At 40.0% G+C, this 20,711-nt stretch overlaps 2 protein-coding genes across 3 annotated transcripts in view; one reads left to right on the top strand and one right to left on the bottom strand.

The window, feature by feature from the left end:
- The window catches only part of spdef (SAM pointed domain containing ets transcription factor), a 62,873-nt gene extending 43,508 nt beyond the window's left edge, over positions 1-19,365 (bottom strand). For both annotated transcript variants that reach the window (XM_085457461.1, XM_085457462.1), the window contains exon 1: positions 19,079-19,365. The gene's annotated coding sequence lies outside the window, so the exon portion shown is untranslated. The remainder of the gene's footprint in view (positions 1-19,078) is intronic.
- Positions 1,188-11,897, top strand: snrpc (small nuclear ribonucleoprotein polypeptide C). Its single transcript, XM_085457459.1, has 6 exons — positions 1,188-1,251; positions 7,048-7,090; positions 7,220-7,328; positions 8,692-8,751; positions 10,638-10,742; positions 11,390-11,897. The coding sequence occupies exons 1-6, from the start codon at positions 1,244-1,246 to the stop codon at positions 11,512-11,514; spliced, it is 450 nt and encodes a 149-aa protein (XP_085313585.1). The 5' UTR covers positions 1,188-1,243; the 3' UTR covers positions 11,515-11,897.
- Positions 19,366-20,711: the final 1,346 nt, after the last annotated feature.

Raw genomic sequence — 20,711 nt, 5'->3', positions numbered from 1 at the left:
ATCTGTTGCTATTTGTAGCCACCTTTTCATTGGTTTATCAATGAAATCTGTTTCCCATCTATCTGTTCAATGTAAAATATGGACAGTATGACTACCGATGTACATGAAAACAGCACTGAATATATTAATTATATAAAATTTGAATTAGAATTAGAATTGAATTACACATATAAAATTTTTCAGAATTATAAAAACTCACTTTTTTAAAGATGTACTTTTCCTTAACCTTTCTATGAAGTGATTATGCTTGAAAGCAAAATTCAACATACAGGAAAGAAATATATAAATCAATAACGATCTGTATATATCATTTACATATATCAAATTTTCACAGTTTAACATTATACCTCATGTACCTAATCTTTTATCTATTCACATAATCATATTTTATGTATCAATGTCATGCTTCAAAATCCCCATTTTTCAATTTTATAAATGATAAATGAATACAAAGTTTTAAAAAACTTGTGTTGTTCATTATCAATATAAGGGGTTATATGAATATAGTGCTTTTGACAACATTTCCTGTCCAGTGTCTTGGGAGAAATGAACACATTTATTTTATTTATGTTGGGTTTTTTTTTTGTTTTTGTTTTGAACAACACTGAATCTACTACATACATGTAAATGGTGCCCTTTATCTGCACCACCTTCTTTTTTTTAACTGGATTGCAAAATATAATTGTTTTATTATTGGTACAAATAATATGGTGGGTTTAAAAAATGTAATTAGTTTGTTTGTTTGAAAGTTGCTGATTTTGGTTGCACTTACGAATGTAATTACGTCATTTACATGCAGGGGTAGTATGTACTGCCTAATAGTAATGGAAATCACTAAATGTCAAAAAATTATTATTATTATTATTATTATTATCATTGTACTTTTCATCTACTGTATTTAAATGACAACTAACTTGTGAGTTCATCAATAACTAAAGAAAAAGCACATACAACACATACAAAATTCAATTCATGTCATTTGCAGTTAACAAACTACTAAATCTAATATATGGTTTTAGAAACTGGGTTAACAAGTTAAAGCCAATACATGCCACATACATGCTAATTTGTGACTTAAGCCATGGCTGTGATAACAACTAAATACCAACAGAAGAAAGAAAACCATGTAATTTTCCATAGCACGATTTTAGGCGGAACTAAATTTGTGTAGGTCTCCATATCTTGTCGGAACGCTTATTGGGAGCACCGGCGTCGCGCTTTCTGGTGGAGGTTCCTGTGAAACATGCCGAAGTAAGTTCACATAAAATTTGTTTTTACTGATAAGTCTTCTACCTATTTCGTTTAACAGCATTGGTGTGCGTTTGTATTTAAATTAAGTAAGAATTGGTGGTAAGAAAAACCCTGGAGACTAATAACCGGGGTATGCTCAGACCGAGGCTGTAAGCTGTGTCTGGGCTCTGGCTATTTGCTGGAGCGAAAGCCAACATAAACGTTTACCAGCAAATATCGACAGATAGTGAAGTCATGGGTCTGTGATATTGAACAGATCAGTCTCTCAATGGTTTCTATTGAGGCTTACGTAATTTGTGTAATACGCTTAACAAATATCTAAACTACAGAGCAATTCACTGTTTTGTTCGAGTTTTCTCGCGGTTCCTAATGGTCCAACAAACAAATGTGTATTTAGTTCAAACTTTTCATTGTTTTTTCCCGCAGAATTACAGTGGCGTTTGCCTTTTTTTAAAAGTCTTTTTTAGCTAAAATTAGTGAGTCATCTGGCCCGAGAATATCTTATCTATTTCTGAAAAATAAGAATAATGTAAACATTTCTTGCATGACCACAGAAGTATACATGCTATCCTTTGTGAAAGGTAAATATTTCCAGCCGGGAGGGACTTTTCATGTAGGGCATCTCAAAATCTAGGTGGACATTTTCTAACACCTGCATGGAGCATATGTTACTTAAAAAATGCATTCTCCTTTACAACACACTTCTAATATACAAAAGGATATATTAGAGGGAATATTTTGTGTAGTGGTGATTTGAGCTGACATGTGACATGGTGTTACCCTGTTGGAAAACTGTGGTTTCTAAAGGGCTGGACATTACTCAGGTACACCATGTTGTTTAAAAGTTGATTCATTTTATTTGGATGCAGCATTTTCAGTGGGTGAATAGTTTAATTTCTCATCCATACTTTTCCCACTGAAAAATGTTATTTACAGATGAACTCAATAAACCTTATGGGATTTCCTTACCTGGATTATTGACCATCAAACCGTGAACCATTGATACAAGGCAGGATGGATCCAGCATTTTATGCTGCTTCCACCAGTCTCTGACCGTTCAAATATCACAACAGAAGTAGCGACTCGTCAGACCAGAAAACATATTTTCAATCTTTTGTCTGCCAAGGCAACGATTTGGTGTGAATTGTTGCCTCATTTTCCTGTTCTTAGCAGACTTTAGTGACACCCAGTATGGTCTTCTTTTGCTGTAGTCCATCTGCTTCAAGGTTTGATGTGCTGAGCATCCCAAGAAAATCAAACCAGCGTGCCTGTGTAGAATATCCACAAAACTTAAAAAGAGGTTATACACACACAATACGGTAATATCAGAATCAGAATCAGAATACTTTATTGATCCCTGGGGGAAATTATTTTTTGTTACAGTGCTCCATTTTAAACCAACATTAAGACAAGACAGACAATACACTAACTAAGAATAGTACAATATATATATACATACATACATACATAAGTCACTCATAAATAAATAGTTGGAAAAGAAACATGTGTAGTTGTAGCAGTAACCAGTGTGTTAAGTGGATGCGTTGTACAGGGAGCCACAGGCAGGAATGATTTCCTGTGTCGTTCAGTGGTGCTTTTCGGTAATCTCAGTCTCTCACTGAACGTGCTCCTGTGACTGACCAGCATGTCATGGAGTGGGTGGGAGGTGTTATCCAACATTGTCTTTATCTTGGACAGCATCCGCCTCTCCGACACCACCTTGAGGGAGTCCAGCTCCATCCCCACAACATTGCTGGCCTTACGGATTAGTTTATTAAGTCTGTTGGCATCTGCGACCCTCAGCCTGCTCCCCCAGCATGCAACAGCATAGAGGATCGCACTGGCCACAACAGACTCATAGAAAATCCTCAGCATTTTCTGGCAGATGTTGAAGGACCTCAGTCGCCTCAAAAAATAGAGACGACTCTGGCCCTTCCTGTAAAGTGCTGTGGTGTTTTTAGCCCAGTCCAGTTTATTGTCAATGTGTACTCCAAGGTATTTATAGTCCTCCACAATGTCAACACTGACCCCCTGAATTGAAACAGGGGTCAAGTGTTTCCTGGTCTTCCTGAAGTCCACGATCAGTTCCTTGGTCTTTGCCACGTTGAGCTGCAGATGATTCTGCTCACACCACGTGACAAAGGAGTCGACCACAGCCCGGTACTCTGTCTCATCATCCCTGCTGATGCATCCAACCACCGCAGAGTCATCAGAAAACTTCTGAAGATGGCATGTCTCTGTGCAGTGGCTGAAGTCTGTGGTGTAGAGGGTGAAGAGGAAGGGGGAGAGGACAGTCCCCTGTGGTGCCCCTGTGTTGCTGATCACCTTGTCAGACACACACTGTGGGAGACGTACATATTGTGGTCTTCCTGTCAGGTAATCAACAATCCAGGACACCAGAGAAGCATCCACCTGCATCGCTGCTAACTTATCACCCAGGAGGGTCGGCCTGATGGTGTTGAAAGCACTGGAAAAGTCAAAAAACATGACCCTCACAGTGCTCGCCGGCTGGTCCAGATGGGTGTAGACACGATTGAGCAGGTAGATGATGGCGTCCTCAGTTCTGAGACGAGGCTGATAAGCGAACTGAAGGGGATCCAGGTGTGGTCTTACTATGGGTCGCAGCTGGTCCAGGATGAGCCTTTCCAGGGTCTTCATGATGTGGGAGGTCAATGCCACGGGCCTGTAATCCTGGGGGCCACTGGGACGTGGCGTCTTTGGTACAGGGACGAGGCATGATGTCTTCCACATCACCGGGACCCTCTGCAGACTCAGACTCAGCATAAACAGTTTATGAAAGACTCCACACAGCTGGGGGGCACAGGTCTTGAGGACAAGGGGACTCACTCCGTCTGGTCCAGCAGACTTGCCTGAGTGAAGTCTCCTCATTTGCATCTCAACCTGGTATTGAGTGAAGGTGATGGGTGGGGGAGGGGTGTCAGGAATCTCACAGGAGGCAACAGCGCCATGTGAAGAGAGAGGCTGGCACAGTGGTGTGGCTCTGGATTCCAGGCTGACTACAGGTGAGGTTGTGGGGGTGGGAGCAGACACTGTGGTGTCGAATCTATTGAAAAACAGATTCAACTCATTGGCTCTATTCTCACCTCCCTCAGTTCCCCTGCTGTTGGTTGGCCTGAATCCAGTGATGGTCTTCATGCCCCTCCACACCTCTCTCATGCTGTTCTGCTGGAGTTTCCACTCCAGCTTCCTCCTGTAATTGTCCTTAGCCTCTCTGATCTTGTCCTTTAGTAACACCTGGATCTTCCTCACCTCCTCTTTGTTGCCCCCTCTGAAAGCCCTCTTCTTGTTGTTGAGGGGGGCTTTGATGTCCTTAGTCACCCACGGCTTGTTATTTGGGTAACAATGAACAGTCTGAGCTGGAACAATGGAGTCGGTGCAGAAAGTTATGTAGTCTGTGATACATTCAGTAAGCTCATTGATGTCCTCGGCGTGAGGCTCACAGAGTGTTTCCCAGTCGGTCACCTCGAAACAGCCCTGTAGTTCTGCTAAGGCCTCCTCTGACCACCTCCTGACAGTCCTGGTGGTCACAGGTTCCCTCCTCACAATTGGCACATAGCGGGGGGTGAGGTGAATCGGGTTATGATCTGACCTACCAAGTGGGGGGAGGGAGGAGGAGCTGTATGCATCCTTGACGTTAGCATACAGTAAGTCTAAAGTTTTCTCTCCCCTGGTGGGACAGTCCACATATTGTTTGAATGTTGGTAGTGTATTGTCCAGTGATACATGGTTGAAGTCACCCGAGATCACAATAAAGGCACTCGGGTGCTGAGTCTGTAGCCGAGCTATGGCGGAGTGGATAGTGTCACATGCAGCTGTGGGGTTAGCAGAGGGGGGTACATAAACAGCCACCAAGATGACGTGAGAGAATTCCCTGGGTAAATAATACGGCCTGAGTCCAACAGCACACAGTTCAGTGTCCGGGCAACAAATCCTTTCTTTGATTGTTATGTTGGCAGGGTTACACCACCGGTTGTTAACTAAAACAGCAAGCCCACCTCCTTTCCGCTTACCGCTAGCGATGCTGTCCCTGTCCGCCCGAACAGTGTGGAAGCCTTCCACGGAAGCATTCTCATCGGGAATGTCCTGGTGCATCCATGATTCGGTGAAACACATCAGGCTACACTCTCGGTATTCCCTCTGACTCCGTACCAGTGCTGAGAGCTCGTCGATTTTAATTGCCAACGATCGCACATTACCCATCACGATAGACGGCAGACACGGTTTAAACCTCCTCCTCGCTTCGAGCCTCCGCTGTCTCACCGTCACCTTTTTTCTTCTCTTCTGTCCTTGACCTCTGCATCCCCGATGTGTTTTCCTCCAAATTTCAGCTGGTACTTCTGCGGGCCTGGCCAGCGAACCGGCCGGCATCAGGGCAATCAGCTGATCTCTGGAGTAAACAGTCCGTGAGTGTAAGAGATGTGCCGCGGTCCCGTTCCTTGATAAAAGTAACAGTTCCACGGCCACCAGAAGAACAAAAACTCTCTCAATCCACATGATTGAGTAAGAGATAGAAAACGGAGGAAAATACAAGTCAGGAAAAAAAAGAATACGTAAGAAAAAAAAAGCTAAACTAAGAGAAAAGCAGGAGCGACTGTAACAGGCTGCACGCTGGTTGGCGCATGCGCACTAAAAGATATTGTGTGTGTATACCACATAAAATCGTTTTGAGGTCAGTAAACACAACCAGAATTCATACATAAGGCACACGGGATTTTATTAGGGGCACTGCCGATTTTCAGAAAAATCAAAGGATTTATTTTAAGTGTGTCATATTTTCCAAAAAACACTAATAACGACAGCCCGCTAGCATGCGCTACCAAATACAGAGCTTTGTTGTGTATCTGACGGGCGAAAGCTAAACCAGTTCCACACCACTGAAGTTGCAGCATTTTTACAAACCAATTCTGGTTCATCCGTTTCAACGATCCGCGTTCGCCCTTCTCATTCGCTGTCACCGGCACTCTTTTTCCTCCATGTGCATATGTAAAGAAAGGCACTGCGCATGTGCGTTTTACCCATATTCTATTGCAATATTTCATTTTCTTATCATTGCCCGAAATTATACCGGTATTACTGTGAATGGTATGATATGGCCCAGCCCTATTTTAAATATACATGTATTTTGCCAGAAACACCAGGATTTCAGGTTAAAGCTCAACAAACTATTAAAAAAAAAAAAAAAAAAAAAAACGCCAAACAGCTAAAACGGCAAATGAGAGCAGGTAAACTGATTCAGCAAAAAGATGTAAACACAAAGCGCGTTTGTTTGTTTTTATTTTATTTATTGACCTCTGGCAAGAAAGCCAAATTTTTGCTCTTCAGTACTGAAGAAATTAAACCTTTACAAATTATGCAAAATTTCAAAACGCTTAGCTGCGTCTCTAATAAAACCGCTGTAACTTTACCTTCAAAAGCATAAGGTAATATTCATATGTTGATTCATGGTATTTGTCTGTTGTTGATCTACTGCAGAATATTTTTAAAGGTGTCATCTGCTATAAAATGCCAGGACAGGAAAATCTCCTTCATGTTCTTCTGTATTGTATCCTCAGTTACTTTGACACAAAGGCAAGTCTCACAAGTGTCAGCTTTAGTTTTTATACATAGATATAGAAATATGGATATGTACTGATAAATGATCAGAATTATAATATCTCCGATTGGTCATATTTAAAAGGTCTGGATTTAAAAAACAAAAAAAACAAAAAAAAAAACAACACAAATACTAAAAAGTTAACCTCTGGGGTTTTTTGGTTTTGTTTTTTTAATCCTCAGGTTTTACTGTGACTACTGTGATACCTACCTTACACATGATTCGGTAAGTTTTGTTTGTATCATATCAAATTGTTGAAAGGCATTAGCGTGTGCGTGCGTGCGCGCGTGTGTGTGTGTGTGTCTTTTCTGTTCCAGTTAAATATCTCATGGTTTTACTCTGTTTCTGTTTAAGCCGTCAGTGAGGAAAACCCACTGCAGTGGCCGAAAGCACAAAGAAAATGTGAAAGATTACTACCAGAAATGGATGGAGGAGCAAGCACAGAGTCTGATTGATAAAACAAGTAAGAATATTATTGTCTGAATGTCTTGTGTCAAGAATAAAATTACTATAGGCTTTGGTTTGAGGTAAGATTAGGAAGCTTGAGTCAAAACATGTTTTGATCAGGGGAGAAACTCTGTTCTGACTCTGAGCTCTTCTGGATACAGATCACTTGTCCAACAAGCCTATCGTAAATGTGAAAGTGCCCTCTAGTGGCAGTATCAGTGATGTTTTTATTTGCTTGTACAGTGGTCCGTCGTTTATCGCGGGAGTTGCGTTCTAAAAATAACCTGCGATAGGTGAAATCCGCGAAGTAGCCAACTTTATTTTTTACTGTTATTATAGATGTTTTAAGGCTGTAAAACCCCTCACTACACACTTTTCTCAGACAGGCAAGAAGATTTTCACACTTTTCTCTCTTGTTTAAACACCCTCAAAGTTCAAATCTTCGTAGAAAAATAAGTCCAGTATTATATTATAATCCGAAAAATACGGTAACTTCTACCTTCCTTTAGCATGTCCAGAAGTCCAACTTTTTGTGCGATGGTGAGCATCTTCCTCTGCCTTTTGGGTGCTACTGCAGGTGCCTTTGACGGTGCAAAACGTTTCGTCGACATTGTTGTGCTTGTTGGGGAGAAAACTTACAAACATATAGTACAGCACTTCAGAGTCACACTGCTAGCGATCGAAGATTTATTTAAATTTGACAAGCTGAACACATTCTGTACTGGACAGGTGACACGGCATGGCGGAGATTGTTTGACGATTGTCTACAACCGATCAGGACGCAGAACACAATGCACTGTAATTTTAAAAAAAAAAAGCATGCAAAATTGCACAAAAAAAATCCGCGAAACGTGAACCACGTTATAACGAGGGACCACTGTACAGCAAACCGTCTATATGCTTAATGTAGGCACCGCATGCTCTTTTCCATATTTAGTAAGCTGGTTTAGAGGCAGACAGTAAAAGCCTGTTACATATCCCACACGGGCATGCTTTTGCACTCATGTAGGATATCCAAGTTCCCTGCTTAACCAGTGGGCTCTATACACCATCTTACTTGGGCCTATGAGATTACATACCACTAATCCATATATAAAATGCAAAGCTCATGAGTGTTTTTGTCCACTGTGGAGGAATCTGTTGTTTTACAGACTAAGTTCTTCTTTGTGGCTTTTAAACATGACACATGATTTAGTTTTTTGAAGTCACTTTTATGTTACTTCCTCTCCCATTTAAAAAGATCCCATTTGTTGGACTCCATATGTAGAGCATTGCACTGAAGTTAGATTGGGATCTGTACAGGATTCATAATCTTCATGAAAAATGTCTTTTTTTTTTTTGTGTGTGTGTGTTTTTAATTTTGTCTTTTCTGCCAACAGCGGCCGCATTTCAACAGGGAAAGATTCCTCCCACACCGTTCCCAGGTGGCCCTCCCCCAGGTGAGTCCATCTTTACACTTGGTACTAATCTAATTTAATTAACCAACCATAACATGGACACTGGCTTTTTATAAATTCATAACCATATGGGAAATTTTTTTAACATTTTCTTTTTAATTGGAATGAAGTGCATTTCACTAGACTAACAAGAAGCCATACATGTGGAGCTTTAGCAGTCATATCCACAGGATAACTAACAATTAATTTGCATGAATAAAGCATCTCATGACATGAAAAAAAAAAATTCAGTATTTTTATATATATTTCCTGAAAGCTGGATTTATGACTCAGGTTGGGATTGCTTAAACGTGTATTAAGTCCAGACTATGTGCCAATTATTAGCGTTTTAAAGCTTTTAAATAAGAGCCTTTGTATTCAGCATCTAAACTTATTACATGCATCTAGCGTGTATGCTAGAGATGCATCTGACCCTGTGAGATCAGACAAAAGCACACATTCCTTAAGTAATGTCAGATTGAGTTCATATGTAACTAGTCCCTGTAAAGTTGAGTAAATTCACTTTAAGGTGCTTCTTGGGTAGCGCTTGCAGGAGACAGAACATGATGTGCCTCCTGCAAGTGCTATCCAAGAAGCACCTTTTGCTTATATTATTGTATTATTGCCAGTAGTGAGAATGCATTTGAAGCAGATTGTCTCTTGTTGTGTGTTTATGTGCAAGGAAGGGCAACTACGAGCAATTTCTCAGTGTTGTGTGAAAATAAATTATTATATATATATATATATTTTTTGGTAAATAAAATGTTGTTTTGTTTTTTAAATTCCAAATTGTGGTAAAACTGTGACCACAAACCTGCACGACAAAGTTAATGGTAAACATATGTTGAGTTACCCCCACTCTAACTGACTGTGGCAACTCTAATCACATAAATTAATAAGTTTATTAATGTTTATTAATCTTGTGGTTGCAAGATGTTAAGAGGCCGTACACCATCATCCACCACTGCAGCCCTAACAGACAGCAGCAGCTCTTTCTCTGTTAGTGTAGGTTGAAAACAAGCAAAGTGGGAGGTAAAAGAAATGATGGTTGAACATACTGGTGGGTGTGGTTCTACAGTACTTTAACCTAGAAATAAACAGTTGCATGTTTGGTTTACTTCCAACACGGCAGTGTGTAACCATATTCTGCACAGTTATGTGCAGATTAGCCTGCAAAGAAAGATGGCTACTGGTGCTAGCACTAACATTAGCATAGGCAAACTGTTAGGTGTTATGCAGTGTAAAGTACTGCACTTATCAGTGAGATTTAAAAACCCTGAATTTAATACTGAATAATGTAATTATTAGTTATTAAATGCTGCTTAAATACACATCCAGTATTTTTAACATGTTTAACCTCATCCATTAGCTGGTACTCTATTTTGGCTGTATGCTGAGTGTTGTCTTTTAGAAAAGTTGACTAATCTATTTCCCCCCCCCACCAGGAAGCACCTCGCTTCAATTATTTTATGATTTCCAGGAGTGAGAATGCATCTAAGTGAACGGTCGCCTGCTGTGGTGCTACAGGGAAACTCTTTAAAATTTCCCAACATTGAGCTCATGCGTGAAAATGAATTAAGGGGAACAACAAAACTGACAAGTTTGCAGATTTATTGATCAAAGAGAAGGAGAAAAAAAAAAAAAAAACAAGGTCAAAGATAGTGATGATAAAACTGCAACCAATAAAACGATCCCTTAGAGCTGTAGTGAGCATAAGCTTTGTCTGTTGTTGGATATTTGTTTTCTCTTGTTGGTCAAATATCACTGTAAATGAGGCTCTTTGCATATACTGTGATTCACTCTATGGGATTTTGACATGTAAATTTCTGTGCACTTGTACAGAGTCTTAACATTAATTGTGCACTGGCATTTTTCTGTCTCAAATGCAGCTGGTCCTCCTCGTCCAGGCATGCTACCAACACCCCCAATGGGAGGTCCTCCAATGATGCCTATGATGGGGCCTCCACCACATGGCATGATGCCCGGTGGGCCTGGTAAGAAACATTTTTCCTTAATTTTTTTTTCTTTTCTTTTTTTAAACCCCAACAGTTGCTGTTGTTTTAACTTCTGTTTCTTTTAAATCTTACTGCCAATACTACAGCATTGTAAATAAGGATGTGCTATAAATGCCTCGCCGGTTAAGTAAAGGTGTCATTAAACTTGTTGCGCCATCTTGTGATAAAATTTGGTATTACCTGAAGGTGTGGCCTGGCCCTAGTTCCATTTTTAATTGATATTTATTCAACATGATACAGAAACATTTGAACATAGTCAAGTCATTTGAAAAGTTTGTTAAACAAGAGTGTGTTCATAAGCAATGACCACACATGCAGATGAAGCTGTTGACCACACAGGGTTATTTGAATATTTATTTATTATTCTATTGTGTGTGAATTCTCTTTCCTGATTGGCAGCCTTTCTTTTGCTTTTATATCACTGTAAAATCAATATCTTTTGAATCAGTTTTGGCAAAATTTAAATATCTTAAGCAATCACACATTTCTGTGCCTTGGTGGCCCGATGAGACAAAAGACAAGGAGGTTATTTGAAAAAGTCTGTCAGCGCACTGATGTGGGCGTTTGGGTAAACTGGTGTAATGAATAATACCTAAAGCTGTGTATGCCATCACCATTACATCTAGGAGGCATGAGGCCACCAATGGGAGGACCCATGCAGATGATGCCAGGACCACCAAACATGATGCGTCATCCTCGACCGATGATGATGCCGCCGGTGAGGCCGGGCATGATGAGACCAGACAGATAAGGCTGAGTGGACTTTGTGCTTTGTTTGTTTCCATCAAGAGCCGCTGTGTACGGAGGACACTTGGCTTAAACTCTTTTTATTTTTTTATTTTTTTTTTTTAAGCCTGCTCAGCCTGTCTTCAACCTTGAACATACATTTAAATTATGTCATTTCTGTATAAATACTTCATTTCCTGGTATTTGTGATAATATCCATACAAATCTTGTCATTTTGAAGTGTATGATTGGAACTTTTTTTTTTTCCCCCTGATATTCAACGAACACATAAGAGAAGCAGGTTTGATTTGACAATGTTCATCACTAAGGTTTTGCTTTGTTTTAGATTTTAAATGTTTTTGTACTTTGTTACAATGGTTGGAGGAATAAAATGTTGATTTAAAAACCTGTTTCCTTGTAATTATTTAAACCTTTATGTTCAGACTCTAAGCCAAGCCAGTATTAAAGCATTTACTTTATCAATCAAAAATTTTAATAAAACTCGTAATGTTGCCTCCGTACAACACCACTGTTGATTGTAAGTCAGTCACAATCTAACCATTTCTGTAGTATTAACTGATGTGACTTTAACTGATGTGTGATTTTCAGAGGCTCAATTTGATTGGACAAAACAATCATTTTTAATACTATGAAAATCATTTGCAGTCAGTAACTAGTTGAAATCCACAGCTCATGGACATCACTAAATGCTGTTACTTGCCAGGCCTGGCAGAGCATCACATTCAGTTGCTTCTTGCTTGTGATGTTTTCTCTGCCTTCAGTTTTGTTGTCAGTGAATGAAAGCCGTGCGCTACTGGGTTGAAATCAAGTGATGGATTTGGACATAGAACAATATCCAATTTCTTTGGGTTACTTTTGCAGTGCGCTTTGTGTCATACATGGGAGTGAAACGCTGGTTTGTTTGAATCAGGGTAGTAAGTATATCTCTGTACACTGCAGAATTCATCCTGCTGTGTCAATCAGCAGTCACAACATAAAACACTGGTAACTAGATGCTCATCTGTTTCACGGATGCAGCATGCTTCCGATAATGAGATGTTCCTTTTCCAGTCATTCTGAAAATTGCAAAGATTTTGGACATGATACACTTTCCTCCTCAAGAGTTTTCTTTACTTGCAAGATGTCACTAGATTAGATGTTGTGAAGTTGTTTTTATTAACCAAAGAATAAAACTTGCAATCATCCTTGTGGTCTTTCAAGCTTTTTGGTGGTCCTGAGCTGGCCAGTTCTTTCAGTCTTAAGACTATAACAGTCTGTGGATTTGACCGCTAATTTTCCTCTGATAGGTTTATATTGGATTATATTTGGTTTTTCAGCTTCACTTACATTGACATCTTTTTGGACATCGCGGTCAGAGTTGAATAGCTACCAAAAGCAAGTTGAACACTTGGAATCAAGATCCACATCTTTTATCTTCTTAATTCATCATAAAACAAGGGCACAGGCGTCACCTTGCTTTGAAACTGCTCTTGAGCCAATTGCCCAATTACTAATCAGAAATATTGCCTTAATATTTCAGCTTCAATATTTCAGACTCTGTGCTTATAATTTTAATTTGTACGGCATACTTTGTGCAGAAAATATTTAAAACTTTATACGACAGGAATCAAGGCGATTCACAGTATCTGTACACCATAACGCAACAAAGATAGTGAAGAATGTGGAGCATTTAGGAGCTAAAAAGTAGATCAATTCAGTTCAATATGTTTTTCTTTTTACTAAAGAGTTTTATTCACAACAGTCACCTCAAGGTGCTTAATAATGTGAGGAAAGACCCTACAATAACAGAAACCCCAACAATCATACCACCTCCTATGAACAAGCATGTTGGCGACAGTGGGAAGGATAAACTCTGTTTCAACAGGAAGAAACAAAGCCAGGCTCAGGGAGGGACAGCCACGGGGAGAGTTAGAGATTATTAGTAACTCACAATTAAATACAGAGATGTGTATAAACATACGCTACAAAGGGAGCGAGAGAAGAAAGAAAAGTGCATCACAGAAATTCCCCAGTTGCCTAAGTCTAATGCAGCGTAACTAAGAAAGGATTCCAGGTCCCCTGATCCAGATTTAACTATATGCTTTATCAAAAAGCAAAGTTTTGAGCCTAATCTTAAAAGTAGAGAAGGTCTGTCTCTTGAATCCAAGCTGGAAGGTGGAAGAGGAGCCTAAAAGCTGAAGGCTCTGCCTCCCATTCTACTTTTAAATACCATAGGAAACAGAGGTAAGCCCGCAGTCTGAGAGCAAAGTGCTCTATTGGGGTGATACGAAAGCAGCTGGGCAGCAGTGCAACTCAAATGTATTTTTAATGTTTATTTGAAAAGGGACAATGCACATTAATTAACGTGAGCACTTGGGTCCATCATTTAAATGCCCCAGATGTAGCCATACACAGTAATTATCATCTGCAGTCCCTGATGGGTTGATGGTATTTCTAAAAAGTAACAAAGCCAAAAATGCAAAAACATCTTTGCATAGATAAGTGCAGCTGAAGCATTTGGAATAAACAAAGATTAAAGACCACTAATATAGCTCACATGCCAAAACCCCCTGTAATTAAACACTAATGTAGAATATGGCAATGTTGTTTTATACATTTGGAAAAAGAGTTGACAGATTTTTATTTCCTGAATGTTTCAGTCAACCCTTTGCTAACGGGTTTGGCATATGAACTCAAGTAGGTGACACAGAGCCGGTATATCTGCCTAGATATTGCTTTTAAAATTAAACTGTGTCTTTGAAATTAAAGCTCATAGTTGGCAGCTGAATGTTGTTTTGAGCTGCTGACAGAATTACATGGTGTGGATTGTGTGTGTGTTCAAAAATGGATTTGACACAGCATCGCTCAAAAGAAAAAAAGTGTTTGCTTCTGCTCTCAAAAGAGGAAAAGCGGAAAACTAGAATGCAATTATTGCGACCGTAATACACTCTGAACTCTACCTGCTCGTGTCCCGGTTTGTTATTCGACGCAAACATTTAGAGAATTTTAAACCAGAAATTGTAGAAAGAAGTTTCAAGGTTTGCCCCTCCCGTACTTGGTTCATCCTACATGCGAGGGGCACGTTGTCTCCGCCTGCAGGTATTAATGTGTTGGTTAATGTGTTAGCCTCTCTCAGCATTGCAAGCAGAGAAACACAACAGATGGATATTTCTAATATTGTTTCACAAGACAAATGAGAAAGTTCACCCACCCTCATTACTTTACCCAGTCAAGCATGTTTGAAGAATTACAGCTCTTACATAAGAATCTGCAGCAGCTAGTGAATCATTATCTCAGCTGACATTTGTATCTTCCACGCCTTGCAAGAATTCACTTCTGTCCTCTAGCTGGGCTCTAACCTCCCTATCCGTTAACACAAACCTCTGCCCATAGTTATGAAATTTTCTCAACAGATGGAGCTAGAGAGTCGTAATGCTTTCCAATTAGAGCCAAGACACTGGAATGATGTGCAGTGACTGATTTTTGTGCTTCCATGGACTGTCAAATTTCTTTGTATCTCACACTCCCAGAGGACATTTATGTGGCTTTATGGTTTAGGAAATTTCTAGGCCACGTACAAAAAAGAAACAAATTTGTTGGGGGGCAATAGCCATATGCTTCACGCTGCGTTTGCCAATTTATAGACTTGCAGAGCAGAGGGAAGGCACTGCAAAGACAATCCAAACTGTTACAGTGCTGTGCACCACATCAGATAACTTTTGGGAGCTGTCAGTTATGCATGGTGTAAATTGTAATCTTCAAAGAGACTCTGATAGATTACATGCATTCTTTAGGACACTCTAAAGGATAGATTTCATTAAGTGTCACATAAACATTCACTCTCCACATCAGTGAGACAGAAATAAAACCATGTTAATGCACATTTTATGCATATGTCGAGCATAGGCGGATGCCCCTGTGTCATCTGAAATCCACAGACTCTTTATGAATATTCAATCCAGCCATGAAGTGGAGCGTTGCCCTGAAGGGGAGGAAGTGGAGTGGCGAAAAGTGTTTATGATTAGAGCTCAGGAGTTGAGGAAATCATGAGAAATATGTATTATAACGAAATCTACAGAAGCAAAGCAGCTCGTGAGCATCCACCGCATTGTCGGATTGAGTGAAATTAGGCCCTGAAAAAAACATTTATGCAGAGATATTTTCAACAATGCAGGCAAAGGGAGCTTTGGGAGAAAGTATTCCCTTGATGTTTCCATCACTGGAGCTCTGTTTTGCACTATAAAACACTATCATATACACTCACTGACCACTTTGTTCGATACAACTTGCCAGCACCAGGTTGGACCCTTTTCGCCTTTAGAACATATGTCAGGGAGTGAATCTCCCAGGGTATCAGATTTCGCATTTTTAATTCATATATAACACACAACACTGCTCATTAAGAAATAAATCTGAAAGTAAAATTTTTACTTTGGTTTTAACAAATTCACCAATATCAGAGTTGCACATCGGCAAAACGTGAAACTGCATTACAAACATGGAAAACAAAACAGACCTCCTGAATTTATTTACTCAGCTGATATGCAACAGTGTGAAATAAATTCAATTTCTTTTCTTCTTCTTTTTTTTTTATCTCACTAGAGAAATAAATGGTGCTTTAGCCACTAAATGCTCAACAAATGTCACCAGTTAGGAGCTAACACTACCAATTGAAGCTGCACAGCTAGTGTTGGGTGTTTTTGTGGAACACACTTTAAACACACAGTTTAAATCTATGTAGCTTTGGAGTTAGATTCCTATCTGCTCCATACCGCATGTCAAACTATCCTTAAGCCAGATACTGAACCCCAAGTTGCTCTCTCATGGGTTCATCGAAGTGTGAATGTTAGATTGAAAGCAAAAAGAAGTGCTTGTAAGAATGTGTGTGAATGAGGCCTGTTGTATAAAGACCTTTCAGTGCTGAAGTAGAGTAGAAAAGCACTATATGAGAACCAGTCCACTTTAAACCAAAACAATGAGCTGAAAGGTGCTGCAGAGCTCTGCAAAGCTTCACAGTGTTGGGTTATAGTTCTCTGTGGGTTCATTGCAACAAACTTATTAATGTAAGGATGTTTGATTTATCTTGGTTAAATGTAACTAACTTAACTTTATATTCTTTTGATGTTTGCTAACTCTTCTCATCTTTTTCCGTTTTTTACAGTGCAGCTCACATTCACCTTTTTGATATTCCTGTCACAAGTCAACGCATTAATGTCACGAATATCAACACTCAGAGCTCACAGAGAGGCACTCGGAAAGCTATTCTCTGCAGACCCCCAGACCCATTGGCGAGGCCTCAGCACAGAGGGGCTTAAGCAGAACTGCTGATTGATTAACCGTTCATACCAAACAGGTTAGACTGCGGCAGACAGCCAGCTACCTCCGCCCAGATTTACGCTCTTTGCAAGATAGTTTGGCTTCTGTATTCATGATGGTGCATCTCCTTTCACTCCCAGCATGCACTTGGCACTCTTTCCATCCAGCAGCCTTGGCTGAATAGAAAATAATAATCCCCTGACCAGCAATTCCTCTAAAACCATTTGGCTCATAACTGCATGAAGACCAGGGTGATGCTTCAGTACGGCATGCAGGGGATGATTGCACAGAGCTACTGGGTGGACTATTGTTTAAAAGAATCAGGGAGAAAGAAAGCAGTCTGCAAGGCAAAGGTTTGGGTAGAGTTCTTCAATACCCCTTGTCTCTCCCTTTCCTCCTCCCTTTTGTCTCTTCCTCCAACTCTTCTACCTCCTCTCCTCCTCCTCCTCCTCTCTCTTGCCTCATTCTCTCTGCTGCCCTGCTACCAACACTACTCTGTAATTTAATCCATTTAGTCATGGCTCCAGATCAATATCCATTTTCCTTGGCCTTAGGGAGAGCCTCTTGAATCTGCTTGTTTCAAACAGTGGTTGTGTTGGCCAGCAGGGGCTCCCGTGGGCCTGCTGGCTGATACAGATGTACTACACAACAGTATCTGGGAAAACAAAGCTCGCTCTTTGAACTTGCATCTCATCTCTCACTCGCCTCACATTTTAACCTGTGTTTTGTTCCACAACCTACACTTCTGCTAAGATTTCCTTCTTGATTACTCTAAACAATACTCTTCCTGAGAGAGGATGAAATGCAACCCCTAGTTGGTTAGTAAATAAATGACACTGAATCAGATTCAATTAAAGCTAATTTGATGAGTGGACCGTGCCAGTGACCAGGAAGGAAGTTGGAATTATTATTTCTTCTCCCTCCAGGATTGATTTAGACCCACTGTCAGCACAGTGGAGCATACTGGGATGGGAGATGAAGAGTATTTACTATTACTATACTGCATTGAGGAGATTCAATCATGAACAGCCTGTTAAAGTGTCCTTGAGCAAAATGACGACACACCATCAGATATATTTAGCTGAAGAACTAGTCATTCGCTGCCACTGGGCAAACATTTTGATCACACATAACATTGTTAGTTGCCCTGCTTCAGTATAAACTGTCTTAAGCCCACCCCACGGGTGCCACCGGCCAGCTGTACGCTCTGTGGACACTGACAGTGATTCTCCTTCACCTGCTCAACTGCGTTGTGCATTGCCATGTTTTATAAATAACTGTGTGTTAAATATTCATCTGTTAGCATTTGCATACAAGTATTTTGCACTTTACAGATGAGTTTCATAAAGTCAAAAGGACAGCCAAATAATTTACCCTCAACTACTGATATGGTTGGAACTGTCAGACCTTACTGCACTTTAAGTTAGTACAAAAAGGCCTGAATAAAACGCTACTCTCACCTGCCACTATGTTATTTATAGTTTAACTGCTCGTTAATAAAAAATATCTAATCAGCCAGTCGCATGGCAACAACTTACTGCATTTAGGCATGTAGAAATGGTCAAGACAACCTGCTTGAAGTTCACTGAGTGAGGAAAAGTGATTTAGGGTAAGTGACTTTGAACGTGGCATGCTTGTTGGTGACAGATGGCTTGGTCTGAGTATTTCAGAAACTGATGATTTACTTGGATTTTCTCACACAACCATCTCGAGTGTTTACAGAGAATGGTCCAAAAAGAGATAATATCCAGTGAGCAGAAGTTCTTGGGTTGAAAATGCCTTGTTCATGGCAGAAGTCAAAGGAGAATAACCAGAAAGCTTTAAGCAGATAGGAAGGGATCGATTGTCAAATAAGCATTTGCAATACAATCAACAGTGTTGGGAAGGTTACTTTTAAAATGTATTCCATTACAGAATACATGCCCAAAAATGTATTCTGTAACGTATTCCGTTACGTTACTCGATGGGAGTAACGTATTCTGAATACTTTGGATTACTTAATATATGCTGCTTACAACTACGTGAATGTACTATTGCTGTGATTTATTACTGTTACTGAAGGTCCGCGGCTCCGAACCGTAGCAAAGGGACCTCTGGCTAATATGGTGAGTTCCATGTCGGGCTCATAGCTGAAAACTAGCTTTACTTTGTTGTCTGGGTCAACTTTGCAGCGAGAGACAGAGAGAGGCGTTGAAAGGCTGCTGCAACGAAACTTATTGTTTCAGAGGAAAACACGAACACAGTGTACAGTCGAGTCTTAATAGCTTACTTACAACTGGGCTCGTCAGACTCTCTTCTTGGCTGCAGTCATTATTATTACATGCTTCCAGCTCCCGTTTCTGCTCGGTGACAGCTCGTACTTTTCCTTTTTCTCCCTCCCTCGCTCACAGACACATAAGGGTATGGCAGTCCATTCTCCCAGCAGCACGGACTACATTCTTTAGAGCTATACCTGTAGCATTCTGCCTATTAGCTTAGCACAACAAAAACAACAACAAAAAGGCACTCTCTCACCCAGGAAACACGCAGAGAGAGCGTCACCCTGTAACCATGGCAACCGTAACGCTGCCGCCTGGAACAACAGAACATAGCTGTCAAACAAAACCCAAACAGTCCTGACCCGCCACAATATGAAACAGGAAAGTACCGCCGTGTAATCCATTTATTTCAACTAAGTAACTGTATTCTAAATACCACCTTTTTAAACGGTAACTGTAACGGAATACAGTTACTCATATTTTGTATTTTAAATACGTAACAGCGGTACATGTATTCCGTACGGAACACTCCCCAACACTGACAATCAAGGTATGCAGAAGAGCGTCTTTGAACATACACCATATTGATCCTCAAAGCAGATGCGCTACTGTAGCAAAAGAGCAAACTGGATGCCAGTGCTGTCAGCTAAGAACAGGAAACAGAGGCTAAAATTTGCGCAGGCTCACCACAATTTTGCAATAGAAGATCACATCATGTTAATAGGGAGCAAAACCTCTGAGGAATGTGTCCACCACCTTGTTGAATGTATACCATGAAGAATTCTAAATGCAAAAAGATGTCTGAGCTGGTACAGGCAAGGTGTACCTAATAAAATGACCAGTAAATATAAATGATCAGCTCCATGAATCAATATTTAAGTCAGAAATTCATTCATTCTTTCTCTTTTGTAAGGATTTGAAATTTACAACCATATTAAACTGTATGTTCAAACTTTGTACCATAAAAGTTTCATGCAAATTCGAGACTGTCAAGCAGGAAATGCTCTAAAAATACTATCTGACACGAATGGACCCAGTGATGCTTAGCAAGTGGTGTTGACTACGTTTACATTTGACTATGCAAGCATCTCCAAATGCATGTCAGCTGCTCAAAATACATAAAAACGATTTCCAACAACTTAAAAGCCTCATCTTTTTAAAAGCTTTTCTGAGTTTTCTTCCTAATACGGCAACATTATAATGCCAACCGTTTAAATATATGAAGTATTCCTTTAAGATAACAGATCCTAATGAATTCAAATGAATGAATGAATGTTTAACCTTTAAAATCAAGTATCAAGTTATTCCTATTCTTATGATTGTTTACATGGATAGACACTTCATATCTAAGGCATGAACCTCTCTAACAGTCAAGCTGAATTTAAAAGCTACAGAAAAAGAAACATCCAGGAACATAGAGGCCGATCTTCTCTTCTGGAGTGTTTTTGTTTTCCCCAATTCCAAAAGTCTAAATTTGGAATAAAGTCACCTGATAAATTTTTCATATAACCTCACCTCCAACTAAAGGACTTGAATTTTTTATCAAGGTCCTCATCACCTCAAACATATGGTTCCCGTCCATACATGCATTTAAAAGCAGTTGCAAATTTCTGCCTTTTAAGAGTGTCCCAAGTCAATTGTTGATGTG

Source organism: Copadichromis virginalis, linkage group LG5 (assembly GCF_057382275.1).
Source record: "Copadichromis virginalis isolate Kocher_CV1m ecotype Utaka linkage group LG5, C_Virginalis_male_GT1.1, whole genome shotgun sequence".
In the NCBI taxonomy this organism is placed as follows: Eukaryota; Metazoa; Chordata; class Actinopteri; order Cichliformes; family Cichlidae; genus Copadichromis; species Copadichromis virginalis.
This window is presented reverse-complemented; position numbering and strand designations above follow the sequence as displayed.

Coding starts and splice junctions, on each gene's coding strand:
- snrpc (XM_085457459.1), top strand. Junction 7,091..7,219: donor CCTACCTTACACATGATTCG/GTAAGTTTTGTT, acceptor TTTCTGTTTAAG/CCGTCAGTGAGGAAAACCCA. Junction 7,329..8,691: donor GAGTCTGATTGATAAAACAA/GTAAGAATATTA, acceptor TTCTGCCAACAG/CGGCCGCATTTCAACAGGGA.